Below are 17,061 nucleotides of genomic sequence, written 5' to 3'. Positions count from 1 at the left end.
ACAACTGGACAATGAGACGCCAGAGTCCTCGTTCATCACGCTTGCTTCCTTACCCTTCTCTAGTTCCCGTTTCCTGCACGGAGCTGCATTCCTTCCCTGATACGCAAGACCCCAACTTTAGTCCGTCAGGGAGTTGGATTTGAGACTGAGCCCCCACCTCCTCGGCTGCGGCACCCAATTAAAGCCTCTTCCCTGGCAATACTCATTGTCTCCGCGATTGGCCTTCTGTGTCGCAAGCAGTAAGACTGAGACCAAACCCCTGGTGTTTCAGTAACAAAAAGGACAAGCACGGCGTGTTCCTGTTCACGTGAGGGTCCTGGGACAGGCAAATCCATAGAGACAGGAAGTAGAATGGTGGCTGCCAAGGGCTGGGGAGGAGATGGAGAGTTAGTGTTTCATGGGGACAGAGTGTCAGTTTGGGAAGATGAAGAGTTCTGGAGAAAATAGAGATAGGGTCTCACTATGTTGTCCAGGCCGGTCTCAAACTCCTGGCCTCAAGCAATCCTCCCACCTCAGCCTCCCAAAGTGCTGGGATTACAGGTGGGAGCCACCATGCCCAGCTATAATTTTTTAGGTGGGGAAAAAAAAGGACAAGGACATGATGAAGTGAGATGAGGCCCTGCAGCTGCCCAAGACGACGAGTCCCAGCTACTAGGGAGGCTGTCAAGCAAACGGAGCCCGACGGTGGCCAGTGGGGGAGGGGCTGCCCTTGGGAAGGGGGTGGCACGGCGGGGCCAGCATGGGACGCTCACCCAGCAGCATACTCAGAACCTGCGTCCTTGTCTTGCTGGACATTGACAGATGCAGCCCCTGGGCTGCCCTGTGACCCAGACTCCCGGGAAAGAATCCCAAAACGAGTGCCTTCAAGATAAAATGGAGCCAAAAGGAGCCAGAGGGAGGGGTCGGGTCCTGCAGAGAGGGGTGGGAGCTGAGCTCCCAGGGGCCAGCCTGAAGCCCCCAACACCAGCTGCCAAAGATACGCCAGGGGCAGCCCTGAGGGAGTCCAGGGTGGGACGCTCTGGTGGGTGGGAGCCCCTCCCTGGCCTCTGAGCCAGCTCCCCCTGCCCACTGGAACCCAGGGCATGCAGGAGGCCTGGCCGTGAGCTCCTCACAGGTGCCTAGCGTGAGGCCAGGCCAGAGAGTGTTTGCCACTGGCCTGAAGCTGGGGCCTTCCACAGCCCTTCCTGGGCGAGAGCCAGGCTGGAAACTGTAGTGAGACCCAGGCACAACTCCCCCAAGCAAAGTGGGGGGAGGTCTTCAGACCCCACGTGTGTGATTCACGATGCCCCTGGGGGAGGGGCCTCCAGAAATTAAAATACACAATAGTCAAAGCAAAACAGAAACACAGAAAAGAACCTAAAAGTAAGTGCTGCGAGGAAGTGGGGAGATAGGGACCCTCACGCTGGTCGGGGGATGGGAACCAGGGCGGCTGCTGTGGAGAACAGGGTGCAAGTTCCCGAGAAAGCTGCACACAGAGGTGCACATGCCCATGAAATTCACTCTCAGGCGTGCACCCAAGAGAAACAGCTCAAGGGCCAAAGCAGGCGCGAGCACCCGTTCACAGCAGCGGCAGGTGGAGCCCGGGCATCTGTCGGCCACGAGGTTGTGAAGAAAAGGTCACCTGCCCACAGCCGGGCATTATTCAGCCACAGACTCAATGAAGTTCTGACTCAAGCTGCAACATGAATGAGCCTGGAAAACGTTATCTTGAATGAGCCTGGAAAACGTTATCCTCGGTGAGAGAAGCCAGACCCGTACTTGGTGATCCCATTTAGATAAAATGTCAAGAATAGGCAAATCCGGGCGGGGCGCGGTGACTCACTCCTATAATTCCAGCACTTTGGGAGGCCAAAGCAGGTGGATCACCTGAGGTTGGGAGTTCGAGACTAGCCTGGCCAATGTGGTGAAACCTCGTCTCTACTAAAAATACAAAAAATTAGCTGGGCGTTGTGGCAGGTGCCTGTAATCTCAGCTACTCAGGAGGCTGAGGCAGTAGAATCACTTGAACCTGGGAGGTGGAGGTTGCGGTGAGCCAAGATTGTGCCATTGCACTCCAGCCTGGGCGACAGAGCAAAACTCCATCTCAAAAAAAAAAAAAAAAAGAATAGGCAAATCAGTCGAGGCAGAAAGGACACCCCCGTGGCTCCCCCACAAGGGCTGCAGGAGGGGCTGCCTCCTGAGGGTGGGGGCTCATGGGGAGATGGAATGTTCCAGAACTCAGTAGAAGTGGTGGTTGCACAGCACACGGTGAAGGTGCTCCATGCCACGGAACATGCACTTTAACGTGGTGGATTTAAGTTTGATGCGACTCTTGCCTCCACGAGAACAAGCACAGTGGTGACCGCCTCCTCCAAGCAGCCAGGTGGCACTGTGGGCGGGCAGGGCAGAGCCTGCCCCACCTGAGGAGCCTCTCGGTCATCAGGCAATGTCACGAGGGCCCCAGAACGCACCCAGAACTGTTCTTGGCCCCCCCCAAGGCCCCGCCCGGCATGTGCAGCACCCGCGCTTTCACACCCACCTGCCTGGGGCTTCCTGGCCCCCCAGCACCATGCCAGAGGTCACTTTGCTCCATTCCAGCACTGGGGACTCCAGGCTCCCGGAGGCTTCCAGGCCCTAAAGTAGAGGGCAATGCCATCAGAGCCCCCAACTCAGGAAGACCACACGCCCCGTTCTCTCAGCCTCAGAGCTAGGCCTTGACCTCCCTTGGGGGTCTCAGGCTGCTTCCCCAGAGTCTTGCAGGAATCGGGGTCCCACTTCAGGGGCTGTGAGAGGCAAGGGGGTCCCTCCGGAGCCCCGTTGCACCCAGGGGCAAAGGCGCCCAGGTCTGACCCTGCACCTCACCAGGGCCTCCCCCAGGGAGGCATCCACAGAAGCGCTGGCTTTCTACAGGCAGTGGCAGCGACGCCACGAAGTCCCCAGCCCCCAGCTGCAGCCCTCGCCCGGCCGCTCCCTGGAGGACACCAGGGGGCTGGAGGCAGCACCTGAGCGCCTAAGCCTCTGGCCCATGGCTGAGCCGAGTCCCCCCAACCCACCCCCAGCACGTACCCCGGACTGTGCAGAACTGGGGACAAAGGTCACGATGCCAGGGGTGGTCCGGGAGACCACGGGGACCACCCTGCCGAGGACGGCCTCCCTCTGCTGCCGGTAGACCTCCTGCAGCCTCCGGCTCCTCAGCTCCCGTGTGCGCAGGGCCGAGGCCTTCTCCTCCAGGGCCTGCCGCTGCCGGGCCTGCGCCTTCTGGCGCATGAACTCCCGCAAGGACTCGGAGCTGTGCGAGGGTCCCAGGAGCCCCCGGGACCTGGGGCAGGGCCGCAGTGTGTCCTTCTGCTTCCCAAGTGGGTTCTGAGGGAAGCTCCCGGTGGGCCTTGGCAGGGCATGCTTGGCAGCCGAGACTGGGGGGCCGATGCCTCTGCCCTTGCCCTGGGGGCTGGCCCTCTGCACGCCGGAGCTGCTCCAGGGCCGCTGGGCTGGAGGACTGGGCCTTTCCAGAGGGTTCCACAGTCTGGGGCCAGGGTCCTCCCAGTTTTCACAGGCAGTCCAGGCCCTCCGTGGACAGGGCTGTGTGGCTACAGCACTCCAGGGCTGCTGGGGGAAGGGGCTCCGCTTTTCAGGGGGGCTCCCAGGCCTCTGGGAGGAGAGGCCCTGTCTTTGGTTCCCCGACGCCCTCTGCGGACTGCAGGCCTGCCCAGCCAGTGCACTCCAGGGCCGCTGGGAGAAGTGGCCCAACCTCTCATGGGGACTCTCCGGCCTCTGGAAGGAGCGGTCCTGTCCTTGGGCCCCCCAGGCCCTCTGCGGGCAGGACTCCCATGCAGTGGAGGAGCTCCAGGGCTCCCAGGTGTGGAAACTCCTAGCCCTCTCTAAAGAGGGATGCTTCCTCTCTGTCATGGCCCAGGGACTCTTAGAGAAGGAGCTCTGGGCATTGGGGTCCCTGCAGCGGCCCCTCCCTGCCACGTCCTGCAGCCTCCGCTTTGATGGCCCGAGCTCTTGCCCTCCCTTGCGGGCCTGGGCCAGCTCCAGCCCAGCCTGGATTTGCTGGCGCAGGTCTTGTAGGATGGCCATGGCCGTCTGTATGGTCGCTGGCTGGTCGAAGGAAGCCAGGCTGGGTGTGTTCCCAGACACCTGCTGGTCACTGTGGGTGGAGGTGGCATCGGGAAACTGGGCACAAACCAGTGAGCACTCGGCAGCTATGACTTTCTCGCTGTCTCCTGCAAAGACAGGAGCGTCAGGGGTGAGGAGGGGAGCGGAGGGGAGAGCAAAGCCAGCTCCTCCATCCGGGCTGGAGGCAAGGAGTGTGGGGGCGGTGAGGAGGCCCTCGGGCCCCTGCTGGGCAGAAGCCCTCTGAGGGTGGGCACCATGCCTGTGTGATGAGCCGCCGCTCTGCACACGGTAGCCAAGCGCAGGTGGAGGGCGCCTGTGTCTGGGGAGCCCCTGCCGGCTCCCATCCTGCCTTCCTGCCAGGAGAGAGCCTCGGCAGCATGCCTGCCCCCAGGAGAGAGCTTCGGCAGCATGCCTGCCCCGGGAACTGGCGATGGAGCCTCCCAGGGCCAGAAACCCTTTTCTCAGGCTTTGAAAACACTTATTGCCCAAAGTCCCCAGTTGAATGGGTGGCAGGTTTGGAGGGTGTTTGCAGGCTGCTGTGAGAGGCGCCAACACCTCTTCCTTTCAGGCGGCCTGGAGCCTGGGTGTCTCCTTCTCTGCGCCCACCCCCAGATGCCACAGCAGAGCAGGACAGAGCCCATGGCAGAGGCACAGGTACCTAAGTCCACGGTGAGAGCCGGGTCTCTCGAGGGATCCTTGCTATGGTGCCTGCGGAGGACGGGAGGGGGCCCAAGCAGCGACCTCACCAGAGCTTGTCCCTTTCTCCAGGCGTAAACACCAACCAGCTCCGAATCTTAAACGGAGAAAACATACACACAGCTGGGCGCCCCATGGCCTTCTGGGCACTGGCCCGGACGGGGAGGTTGGTGGCTCTGCAAGCCCCAGGAGGCCACTTCAACACTCCCAGAAGGCACCGGGGGGATATCCCTCATGTCCAGGCCCCTGTTGGGCAGAGCGGGACCCTCAGCCTGCACAGGGCAAGGCTGAGTCTCAGGGCGGCCATGGGCAGGTGGCTTCCCTGACCCTCAGAGTCCTCTTCCTCCCTGACCCTCAGAGTCCTCTTCCTCCCTGACCCTCAGAGTCCTCCTCCTCCCTGACCCTCAGAGTCCTCTTCAGGAAAGCGTGGACAACAGGGCCTGCCCCACAGCTCTGCCGGTGAAGCTCTCGGCACAGGCCGGGCACACAGCACATGTGAAAGAAACGCCGAGCAGCAGCAGCAGCTGAGTGACAACCACGAGCCAGCAGCCCCACCCTCCGCTCCGTGCTGCACCTCGGGCTCCGCGTAGCACGGGAGGTCCTGTCACCGCTGGCCACATGCGCCGAGCCACAGGAGATTAACCTGCTTTTAAGCCAGCAGAGCCAGCAGTCACACGGGTGGGCAGCAGTGAAGGCTCCCCGGCTGGCAGGACAGGGAGTCCCGGGCATCGCGGCAGCAAACGGCCCCACGTCCCGAGTACAAACGAGCCTTCACGGGCAAATGGCATCACGCAGTGAGTGGCGCTCATCCAGGTGGCACTTCACAGCCCAGCTCACGGCCACCGATGCCAACACCAGCCCCACCAGCCCCATGGGCCCAGCTGCGAGGGCCCTGGCAAAGGCCGGAGGCAGGGCCAGCCCTGAGCTCACATGCTCACACACTCACACTCACATGCTCACACACTGTCACACACGTGCCCATACACACACTCCCACACACACGCTCCCACACACATGCTCACAACTCCCTCACGTGCTCACCGACTCACACACACACACGCCAATGCTGACAGGCACTCGCACGCTCACACATGCTCACACTCTGTCACACGCATGCCCTCTCACGTGCTGTCCCACATGCTCACACAGTCACATGCTCTCACATGCTCACTCGTATTCACACATGCACACACACTTGTACACACTGACATGCTCACACACGGTCTCATCCTCACACACTTTCACACAGACACACATGCTCTCACACTCACACACACTACCACACACTCATGTTCTCACACACATTCACAGTCTCATATGCTGTCTGACTCACACGCTCACACACAACCACACACACTCATACACTCATATACACACTCCCTCATGTGCTCTCCCACACACATTCACACATGCTCATATACACATGCCCTCACATGCTCTCACACACACACTCACACTCATATACACACGCCCTCACATGTGCTCTCACTCACACACTCTCACACGCTCATATACACACACCCTCACGTGCTCTCACACACACGTTCACTCACACACACTGCTTATTCCACCTGGCTCTGCAGGGCCAACACCACACATGCCAAGGGTCCCTGGCCCCTATGCCCCTTCCTTAGGCCCAGCCCAGGGCGGCTCCACCCCGTGGCCTGGGGTCAAGACCACTGTGGAGTCTCAGCCAGGGCTCGCCCTGGCCCCCATGAAGGGGGACTTTCTGCCAAATGAGAGTGCCTTGGGCAGGGACCATCCAGAGAGCTGAGCACCCAGGGGCAGGCTCCCGGACTGAGTCAGGGACTTCCCTAGCACCCCCAGACACGGCACCCTCCTCACACTGCCCTGACCCCTGGCCATCAGCCACAGGCCTGAAGCTACCTCTCCAGGAAGGTGAATGGGCTACATGGTTGCACCCACCAGGCCATGCCCTCCCAAAGCCACGTCCCCAAGGACAGGCTTCCCATGGCCACGGCCTCTCCAGGACAGGACCCCAGGCCATGCCCCACATCCACTTTAGGGCAGGACCCCTTAAGGCCATACACTGTCTAGGACAGGACCCCAAGGTAGAGGAAGGTTTAGGGCGTGGTCTTAGGAGTCTCAGACCTGGGTTTAAGTCTGGCTCTGCCACTCACCAGCCATGGGCCTCAGGCAAGTGTTTCACTTATCCATGCCTCAGTTTCCCCATCTGTAAAATGGGGTGCGTATCTCACAGCACCTCCCATAGGGCCACAAGAATGAAAGGGCAGTCACGATCATTGCAGGAGTTAGGCCTGGAAGGGGGTCAGGATTCCACTGGCTCAGGGTGGTGTCAAAGGCCGGAGTTGAGGCCAGCATGACCCAACTGGTCACAGCTGAGTTTTGGGGGATACCCAGCGTGGAGGGGAGCCCCGGTGGGGTTTCTCCATCCTAGTCCCTACAGCTGCTCTCCCTTGCTGGGGTGCTGGGCCAGGGACCCGCCTGGGGAGGGGCTGCCCGCCTGCCCGCCCGGCCCCTCCATCGCTGGCCACTCACTTCCCCATTAGCCCGCCAGAGGGTCCCGCTCGATAAATGGGTCCTGATGGGCACATTTTTTCTTCCGCTGAGCAGTTTAATGGCAATTAATTTTTTTACGAGAGGATTTTTAATCTGTGGAAATGGATGAAGTCCCCAAGTGCCCTGTCAAAGTTCTGGGGCCGACCTAATCTATGATAAAAAATGCAAAGTGAGGTGATATAATCTGAAATTAAATATCGGGCTTCATTTTCCTTTGGCCTGGATGGATGAATATTTTATAACTATTGTGATTTAATTTTTTGTTAACTACAGCAAATTTCTAATTCATCCAATTCCCAAGTCCTGTGGCTCTGACCTCTGAACCGAAACTCATCTCTCCTTAGCCCAGCTGTGACTTCGTCACTGACAGAAACTAATGGTCAACACTGTCAGGGTGACACGGTGCTTACGATGATGAATGCGGCCGGTGGCATGCCCTCTGACCCAGTGTCAGGCAGAAAGCAGGTCATTTTTCAACAGAGCCATTAAAATAAAACAAACCAAAGACCTGGGGGAGGGAGGGGGTGACCATGCAGAAAATTGTTATATTGTACGCATGTTTCCACGGCCTTCTGGAACCTTCTGGGTGCCCGGGTCCCTACATCGCAGTCCCCTTCTGCTCGGCCTCTGGCCCCGCTGAGCTCCCACCTCACCCACGTGTCCTCCCTGGGTATGGGCACAGAGGCGTTTACTCTCGGCTGGAAGCTGCTGCTCTGCCTAGGAGCAGAGGGGCCGGCAACTGACAACACGGGACAGATGCTCAGGCACCTGGGCACGGACAGAACGCACGCCACGCAGTGCCCCTCCCCGTGGCCCCAGGGCTGTGATTGCACGCAGCGTGGAGAAACTGAGGCATGGAGCATTACAGGAGTGGCCGGCGAGCTGGCACTGCTCACACTTGGAGTGAGGGTCCCACAAAGCCAATCTCAGCCTAGTGGGTGGCGTTCACTCCACCTGGGGGCTATTGCTGGTGTCTCCAAAACCCTGTGGTTCGGTGGCCCCAGAATCCACGCCTGGAGGGTGGCCTTGACAAGCTGCCCAGGCGTGGCCCCAGGTGCACATGGCTGGGCTTCCAGGTTAGGAGCACTGGCCTTGAGCTGGACGGGTGGGAGGCTCTGCCTCTGTGCGGCCCCGGGCAGGCTGTGGAAACTCTGTGAACCTCGGTTGCCTCATCTACAAAATGGGAGCAAGACTGCCAACCTCGGCGGGGAACCAGGAGGCTGCAGTGAGCTCACAGAGTGCGGGCACTGGCCACTCCCCTGACCTCGAAGACGCCCCAGAAGGAAGCCCTGGAGGGACTCTGCCTGCCACCCACCCACTCAAGGGCAGGGGCCGCTGTCAGATTCGCCCTGCAAGCTCTGAAACCCATGCCCAGGCTGGGCTGCTGGGTCTCTGCAGGGCACTGACACCTCTGCCCAGTCCTCAGCAGGGAGATGCCTGGATCAGAAATTCCTTTATGACCACTGGGATCCACCCACAGGATTACCTGACTGGACTCTCCGGGAAACACGCATGAAATTAATCGTAACGCAAGCACATGGCTGACACACACCCCCTGTGCCTGCACAAAGTCCCCAAGCTACCGGAGGGAGTGGGGTCTGCGGAAGACCCTTTCCCACCCCCAAGTGTGCAGGTGGAAGGAGATGCCCTGGGCTTGCTCATTAAATGTGACCGTGTGACAAAGAAAGCAAGCACGGCTCCCTCGGCCAAGCGTGCCCTGAGCTGCCCACTGCATGTGCACACATGCCAGTATCTGTTACTGCTCTGAGGAGCTGTGAGCTGCAGGTGGCGTGAGCTGCGGGTGGCGTGAGCTGTGGGTGGCATAGGCTGTGGGTGCCATGAGTTGCGGGTGCCATGGGCTGCGGGTGTCCTGAGCTACGGGTGCCATGAGCTGCGGGTGGTGTGAGCTGAGCTGCGGGTACCGTGAGCTGCCAGTGCATGCTACAGTGTGGTTGAACAGCTCTGTTTTCTTAGACTCGCCCAGTCTCTGGGTGTTGAGAGGACAATAGTGCCTGGTGTTTGGTGGACTTTCACTTTGTCTCAAGGGACACGCCCCTGCCCGGACAGGAACCACCTGCTGCTCCAGTGGTGGCCAAGGTCACCAGTTGCCTGGGACACCAGCCCTGACGCTCCAGCCGGGCCTGCCGATCCCAGGTGCCCTGCAGAACCCTGTGTACATGGCAGTCCGACTGGCCAGCCCCAGCCCCAGCCCCAGAAATGAAAGCCATCTGCCTACCTAGTGTGCCAGGATCATATGCACCTAGCGTGCCAGGGCCCCAAAATAGCAAACCTTACCTTCGTCTTTGTGTTTGTCTTTGGCCGCTCTTCTAGGGGAGGGCGACTTGGGGGTCTTCTCTCTTTTGCAAGAACTACTTTTGACCCTTTTGGGTTTTTCCCTTAGAACTTCAGTGAGGAAGAGAAAGGAAGGGAGGGAGGGAGGGTGAGCAGTAAAGTGACACACGGGCCCCCCACGTGGCTACCCCGGGGTCCTGTGCAAACATAGTCCCTAGAGCCATACACGTTGCCAGTCCTGCTCCCTGCTTGGCGAGAGCCAGGGAGGGAGCTAACGCTGGGGACAGGGCACAGTCTGACTGTCACGTCCCCTGCAGTGCTCTGCCTGGGGACTGCCGCTGGGGACTCCTCCTTAGAGAGGCAGGCATACCTACTCAAATTCCCTCCCGAGTGTCTGGTGGCCTCCCCTCCAGGCCCAGAGGTCCTGAGGACAGGAACCAGTTTCTCATCTCTGAATCCAGCACCCAGCTGGGGGCCCGGGCCATGGGCACTCAGGACTGTTTGCTGACTGAATGAATGACTGGACGGGCCAGGCCCCAAGTGAATGCACAGAGTGGCAGCGGCCGGACTGAACATCTCTGGGACCAGGGCCAGGAGGAGTGAGGGCCAGACCTGGGGGGGCCTTGGCACCACGGGGTGGACCCCTCTGCTGATGGGGAGGAGATGGAGAGCCCGAGGGGGCGGAGTTTGTTCAAAGTCCCGCAGCGAGTGCAGCGGCCACCGAGAGGGCCCGGCTCCAGAGGCTGGCTGGTCATCTTTCCCTGCCTCCGACTTCCTTTAGTCTCTGCACAGCTGGGGTGGGGGAGTATCTGGGAAGCCGCCATGCGAGAACCTGCCTCGTCCCCATGGGTGGGGAACCACAGAAGAGGACCCTGGCCCAAAGGCGTCTGGGCCTCCAAACGCCACTCGGTCCAGGCTGGGCCTGTCTCTTGGTTTTCCAGGCCCCAACTCTGCTGGCAGGAGGAGCCTCAAGAGCCAGGTCCTCTGCAAGGGACACAGACTGTGATCCCACTCTATGCGGTCCCCAGAGTCACTAGGTCCATAGAGACAGGAAGTAGGAAGGTAGGTGCCAGGGGCTGGGGGAGAGGGATGGAGAGTAAGTGGGGACAGAGCTTCAGTTTGGGAAGATGGAAAGTTCTAGAAACGGAGGCTGGCAGTGGCTGCACAGTGCTATGAATGTGCTCAGCGCCTCTGAACTGGGCACTTTAAAAAAGGCCTCCTCCATGCCTGCTTCTGGAGAGTTCTCAAACTCGGAGCATGAAAACGAGGCTGCCAGGAGCCGGTGACTGATAGGATGGGGTGGTTGAGGTCCCTGAGTGACCCATTGCTGGACCCTAAACTTGACCTGGGGCAGGGGCAGAGAAAGTGGTCACCAAGCTGATGCCATTGGGGTCCCCCTGGAAGGCGGAGGAGGGAGGAACAAAGTGGCGCTGATCACGGGGCTCAGGCGGAACTGGATCTGGACGGACAGGAGTTCCCCGGCAACTGTGGGGTCAGGGAGATGGCTCTGTCCCCTGCTCTCCAAGGGGCCAGCCCTGGACCCCACCCACGTCTGCACTGGCTCACACACCACATGGGAGGGACACACCCAAATGCCTGCCTGTGGCTGCTGCCCAACCAGATCTCATGGAGAAACCACCAACCTGGACCCACCCGGCCGGCACTGCACCGCTGGGATGGGCAGCAACTGTGCCCACAAAAACGCACATGATTCCCTGTGCTGAGCCCGAAACGCCTCCGCTCCCAAGCTCCCCATCCTTCATTCTGGGCCTGAGGAATCTTGCCGGCGTCTGCCTGTCTCTGGACTCGAGAGAGCCTCCTGCATCCATTTTGCCCCAGCAGCAGAGTGAGCCTGCCCAAGCCCAGCTCACGGCCGTTCCCCGCCTAGACCTTAATGGTTCCCATTGCCCGGGATGAAGGCCACATCCTCCAGCCCCCAGCAGCAGCTCCTGCCCTCTCCATCCTACCCCTTCCATTTGTTGAGCAAATGAGTGAGCAAAAACCTGGTGGGGCCCTTGGCCCCAGCTCCTTCCTCACGGGCCTGGAAGCCCGCCAATGGTTCAGCGTTTCCCTATCTGTGGGCTGGGGGGGCAGTGCCTCCCATCTACAAGACGGAAAAGCGAGCCCAGGAGCTGGCAGGGACCTGGAGGGCCCCAGACCCACTCCCTGTGGCTGGCATGCAGCCACACAGAAAACTCCTTGCCTGTTTTGTGCAGGAGATCTCTCAGCAAAAACAAACAAACCAACAACAACAACAACAAAAAACGCCCCTGCTCAGCTCCCCTGCCCTGCAGGGCCTGCCTGGATCCTGCCCCACTGGAGAGGCAGAGGGTTAGAATACAGGCTCCGGAGAATGGCAGTCTGGCTCCAAATCCCCCCTTGGCCTCTTTCCAGGTGGGGTCCTCCCTGACCCTCAGTGTCTTTGTCTGTGAGGGTGGCCCAGCATGTGCTGCCCCCATCATGGCCTGAGCATCCAACCCGGAGCACCAGGGCAGTCGCCGCAGAGCCGCTCACCAGGAACCTGGTGCTGGGAGACCCTGGAGAGCTCGCGCCCCTGGCCATGGGATGCCTTGGCTTCAACTCTGCGCTCAGCTGCACTCAAGATGCTGAAACCTGGAACAGGGTGAAAAGAAGAAGGCAGTGTGAGAAGAGAGATCCGCAAAGAATTTCCAAGAAAAGGTTCCAGTTTGGCAGCAGCTCAAGAGCCTTTATTTATTTATTTACTTGAGACAGGGTCTCACTCTGTCACCGAAGCTGGAGTGCAATGGTGCAATCTCAGCTCACTACAACCTCCGCCTCCTGGGTTCAAGCGAGTCTCCTGCCTCAGCCTCCCGAGTAGCTGGGCCTACAGGTGCTGGCCACCACGCTTGGCTAATTTTTGTATTTCAAAAGATTTTTTTTTTTTTTCTGAGGCGGAGACTAGCTCTGTCGCCCAGGCTGGAGTGCAGTGGTGTGATCTCAGCTCACTGCAACCTCCACCTCCCAGATTCAAGCGATTCTCCTACCTCAGCCTCCCGAGTAGCTGGAATTACAGACGCCTGCCACAACACCTGGCTAATTTTTTTGTATTTTTAGTAGAGACGGGGTTTCATCATGTTGGCCAGGCTAGTCTCGAACTCCTGACCTCACGTGATCTGCCCACCTCAGCCTCCCAAAGTGCTGGGATTACAGGCGTGAGCCACCGCGCCCAGCCTCAAAAACCTTTGAATAGCACATCTGACCAATGTTCCAGGCCTGAGAATGCATCCAATGGGGCCCATCAGGAGCTGCACCAGCGCTTGGCACGACGCAGGCATCTCACACAGAAACGCCTCTGGCAGTGGCTCTGCGGAGCCACCAGCAGTGAGCCAGGCCCTGTGCGCCCTCATGCTGTGCCCTGGGTGGACCACGTAGCACCAGGAAGGAGGTACCACAGTACGGGCTTCAACTCCTGTTCTTGCAAAGGGAAGTAACGACTTAGAGGGGTGCACCCCAAAGTATTCGCTCAGGCAGGTTGGGGGAGGAAGGTACATGGGGAATTGGAATGATTTTTATTCCATTTTATTCATTCTTTGTGCTTATTATACCTCTCACCGCTACGAAAACATGCACTGCCTTAAAAAAACAAAGTCACAAAAGGACAAATTCTATGTGACTCCACCGATAGGAAGTCCCCAGAGTTGTCAGAGCTACAGACACAGGAAGTAGGACGAGGGGTCCTGGGGCTGGGAGGGGACGGGGGTGAGTGTTTCATGGGGACAGAGCTTCAGTTTGGGAAGATGGCGAGTTCTGGAGACGGAGGGTGGTGGCTGCAGGACCGTGAATGTGCTCAGTGACATGGAATCATGCACTTGAAAATGGTGAAGATGGTACATTTTATGTTATGCATACGTTACTTTTTTTTTTTTTTTTTTTTGAGACGGAGTCTTGCTCTGTCGCCCAGGCTGGAGTGCAGTGGCGCAGTCTCGACTCACTGCAAGCTCCACCTCCTGGATTCACGCCATTCTCCTGCCTCAGCCTCCCGAGTAGCTGGGACTACAGGCGCCCGCCACCACGCCCGGCTAGTTTTTTTTGTATTTTTAGTAGAGACGGGGTTTTACCATGTTAGCCAGGATGGTCTCGATCTCCAGACCTCGTGATCTGCCCGCCTCAGCTTCACAAAGTGCTGGGATTACAGGCATCAGCCACTGCTCCCGGACTATATATTTTTTTAATCAGAAGTTATCTTAAAAATAGAGGAGGCTGGGCACCGTGGCTCACACTTATAATCCCAGCACTTTGGGAGGCTGAGGCGGGCAGATCATGAGGTCAGGATTTTGAGGCCAGCCTGGCCAACATGGTGAAACCCCATCTCTACTAAAAATTCGAAAATTAGCCAGGCATAGTGACGGGTGCCTGTAATCCCAGCTACTCGGGAGGCTGGGGAAGGAGAATTGCTTGAACCTGCAATGAGATTGCACCATTGCACTCCAGCCTGGGTGACAGAGCGAGACTCCATCTCAAAAAAATAAAAAATAAATATAAAATTAAAGGAGGAAAACATCTTCCCTGTTTTCTTAGGAAAAGAGTTAAATACCTGGACACAGAGAATCCACAGGACTGGCTCTCAACATCACTCCAACAGGGAAGCTGTTTCCAAACTTCTTTAGTTACCCCTCCCACCCCTGACCCTTCCAAGGACAAGACCCCCCCACCACACTCCCACCCCCTGTCCCTGCAGGAGGGAAGCTGCCAGACTTTCCAAATCCCAGGCTGACTTTTTAGGGCGCTCCTGACCTAAGTCCCCACAAATCTGACCATGCAGCCCCCCAAGGCTACAGGGACAAAGGCACAGACTCTAGGTCCAGGGACCAGGCCCCCTCTTCCAGCGCCACAGGCCCTGTGTGCCCCTCCCTCCTGGGCGCTGGCATCTCCACCGCTCCCCTGCCGTCTCCATGGAGGGATCCTCATCATGGACCCAGCTCAGAAGCACCCCTTCATGACTCCTAATCCCCACCCTGGGGGCACGCTGCATACACCCGGCTGGCCCCCACCACGTGTCCAGCACAGCCCGATCCTGCCCGCTCCCCACCCTCCCGACAGCCTCGCAGCCCTCCTGCCACTCTCTGGCAAAGTGGCCACTGACCTGAGCATTCAGGGGCTGGAGGGGGATTTTTTGCCTCTTGGGTTTTCCTCCTAAGCGCCAGCGTGGAGGCTTTGTGGAGTCTGGAGGCGCTGGAGGGGGCTGAGGTGCCCAGGGACGCACAGCTCCCCTGCTGCCACGCCTGGGCCCGGATCTTGTCTCTCAGCTGCTCCAGCCGCGGGTCACTCTTTCTGGGCCTCCGCTGGGGCCCCAACACCTGGGGTGGCCTCTCCTTCCAGGACACACACACGTCGTGGCCCCCCGAAGAGCACGAGAGGCGGCCCGATGACACCGAGCTGTCCCCATCCCTAGCCTCCGGGCCTGTGGACCACATGGGCAGGCTGCACGCCTTCCCCCAGGGGCCTGATTCCTCGAGGTCCTCAGACCCGACCACGTGGGGAGCCGCCCAGGGTGGGTCTGGCTGCTGGGAGGGCCCGGGCCACCTCAGGGCTGCCACGTCATCCTCAGCTGCAGGTGCGCAGAGCCTGGGAGGGAACGGCAGACATGCTGGTCAGACATGCAGGCGCAGAGGTGCCGAGCAGAGCCGCTCAGACTGGCCCCACCTCCCCGGGCATTCCTGCTCCACAGACTGGAGGTGGAAAGGAGGGCCTGGAATACACCCCACCTGGAGGACAGCCCCAGCATTCTCTCTCAAGCCCTGACCACACCCCTCTGAGGTAGGTAATGTGATCGACCCAATTTACAGATGGAGAAACTGAGTCTCAGAGAGGCCGGGCTGCCTGCCCAAAGGCACGTGCAGAGGCAGGCATGTCACTCTGACCCCACGCCCTTGTACCTCCCACAGAGCCGCTGCCTCCAGGGGCAGGCATGGCACCTGCCAGCAGTGCAGCCCCCCGCCTGAGTCCACGCAGATGCTACCTGGGCTTGGCAACAGCCTCCCAGTCGGCTGCTCTCCCTGGGGCCCCATGGGAGAAGGGGCCCTGCCTCTGGCTGTTCTTGTGGCGGGGCTGAGGTGTGTCCCCCAGGCAGGTGGGCGGCGTGCCCACGACCAGGGTCGGCATGGCCGCAGGGCCGAGGGGAGAGCAGGTGCAAGGTCAACCTGGCCCGCCCTGCCTGGGGTCGCTGCTGCCTTCACATGGCGGCTTCAAGGCCTGCAGCCCCACCTATGACCCTGCCCGGGATGGGCTGGCCACTGCCTGGCTCCGGATGCCCGCCTGCGCCGGTCCCCTGGCCCACGATGGAAACCCTCAGGTGGGTCATTGAAACTGGGCTGGCACGGTGGGCAGCCCGGCCCTGGGCTGGCCACAGCTGGGGGCCTTCCTAATGAGCTGTCTCTTGGTGGGGTGGGGGAGAGTTCCGGCTGGCCCCGTGACAGCATAATAACCTTGTCACTCAGCGACAGAGCCTCTGGCCTTCAGCTCCTGATGGGGCTCTCAGCGGCGCCCCACCCAGTCCGCCCAGGCCCAGAATGACATGCAGGGAGGGAATGGGGCCGGGCTGGGCTTGTGGGGTCAGTGTTGGGCAAGTTTCTGGTTGGTGGGGGTGGGGCCTAACCCCAGGTCAGGGTCAGGTTCAATTCAGTCTGAGGCACAGAGGTCCCAGCAGCTGTGGGGCCCAGCCCAGACACCCCAACAGAAACACATCAGCCACCATCTCTCAGTTCCATGGGGCTGGGCAGGGGAAGGGGCGCTGGCTTCTGGGCTCACCCTGGTGCAGGCCAGAAGACACCCTTTGCCCACAGTGACAGTGGCAGAGATGCCAGGTGCTGCCCCAGGTCAGGAGCCCCCGCTGGCCTCCTCGGCCCCTGCACATCCCAGTGGGTCCGTGACACGGCAGTGTGGTGGGGAGGACATGGTTCTGCAGTCCCTGAGGGGGAACTCAGACTCAGATCCCAGTTCCCTCCCAGCTCCTTCCCCACCCCCACTGGCAGTGCCACCTTGGACCCTGGGGACTACCCCCTACCCCCCTGCTCACCATTGTGAGCCCCTGGTGAGTCCATCCGTGCGGGAGGTGGCAGTGGCACAGAGCTGCGGTGATCATGAGCACGGATTTGTTCCAGGAATGGCCCTTAAGGTGACCCTTCCCAAGTGGCCCCAGAGAAGGGAGGTCTGCAGCAAAAGACCTCTTAAGTCTAGGAAGGCATGAAGGATGGAGGGCCCTCCTCCAGGCTCACTCTATACAACCTGTCCTCTGGAACCGCCAGGCAAACGCCTGGAGACACCGCCCAAGCCCAGCCCCACATAGGCACGGGGCCCAGGGGAGATTCCAAGCCAAACGGGGCCCTGGCTACCGGCAGGCACAGCCACGGGCATCCAGGGCACAGAGGCTGAGCCACCAGCAGCCTCGGAAGGGAGGGAGAGAGGAGCCATCCA

The 17,061-nt window shown here is 59.9% G+C and overlaps 1 protein-coding gene across 1 annotated transcript in view; it reads right to left on the bottom strand.

Moving 5' to 3' along the window:
* The window catches only part of CCDC187 (coiled-coil domain containing 187), a 50,964-nt gene extending 34,930 nt beyond the window's left edge, over positions 1–16,034 (bottom strand). Inside the window, exons 1-7 of the mRNA XM_008970066.4 lie at positions 15,608–16,034; positions 14,732–15,213; positions 12,142–12,240; positions 9,631–9,738; positions 4,757–4,891; positions 3,046–4,205; positions 2,519–2,613 (exon numbers count right to left, since the gene is read on the bottom strand). Coding sequence (XP_008968314.3) covers positions 2,519–2,613; positions 3,046–4,205; positions 4,757–4,891; positions 9,631–9,738; positions 12,142–12,240; positions 14,732–15,213; positions 15,608–15,750 — 2,222 coding nt within the window. The 5' untranslated portion in view covers positions 15,751–16,034. The remainder of the gene's footprint in view (positions 1–2,518; positions 2,614–3,045; positions 4,206–4,756; positions 4,892–9,630; positions 9,739–12,141; positions 12,241–14,731; positions 15,214–15,607) is intronic.
* Between the last annotated feature and the right edge of the window lie 1,027 nt (positions 16,035–17,061).

The sequence above is a fragment of the Pan paniscus genome, chromosome 11 (assembly GCF_029289425.2).
Source record: "Pan paniscus chromosome 11, NHGRI_mPanPan1-v2.0_pri, whole genome shotgun sequence".
NCBI lineage: Eukaryota > Metazoa > Chordata > Mammalia > Primates > Hominidae > Pan > Pan paniscus.
This window is presented reverse-complemented; position numbering and strand designations above follow the sequence as displayed.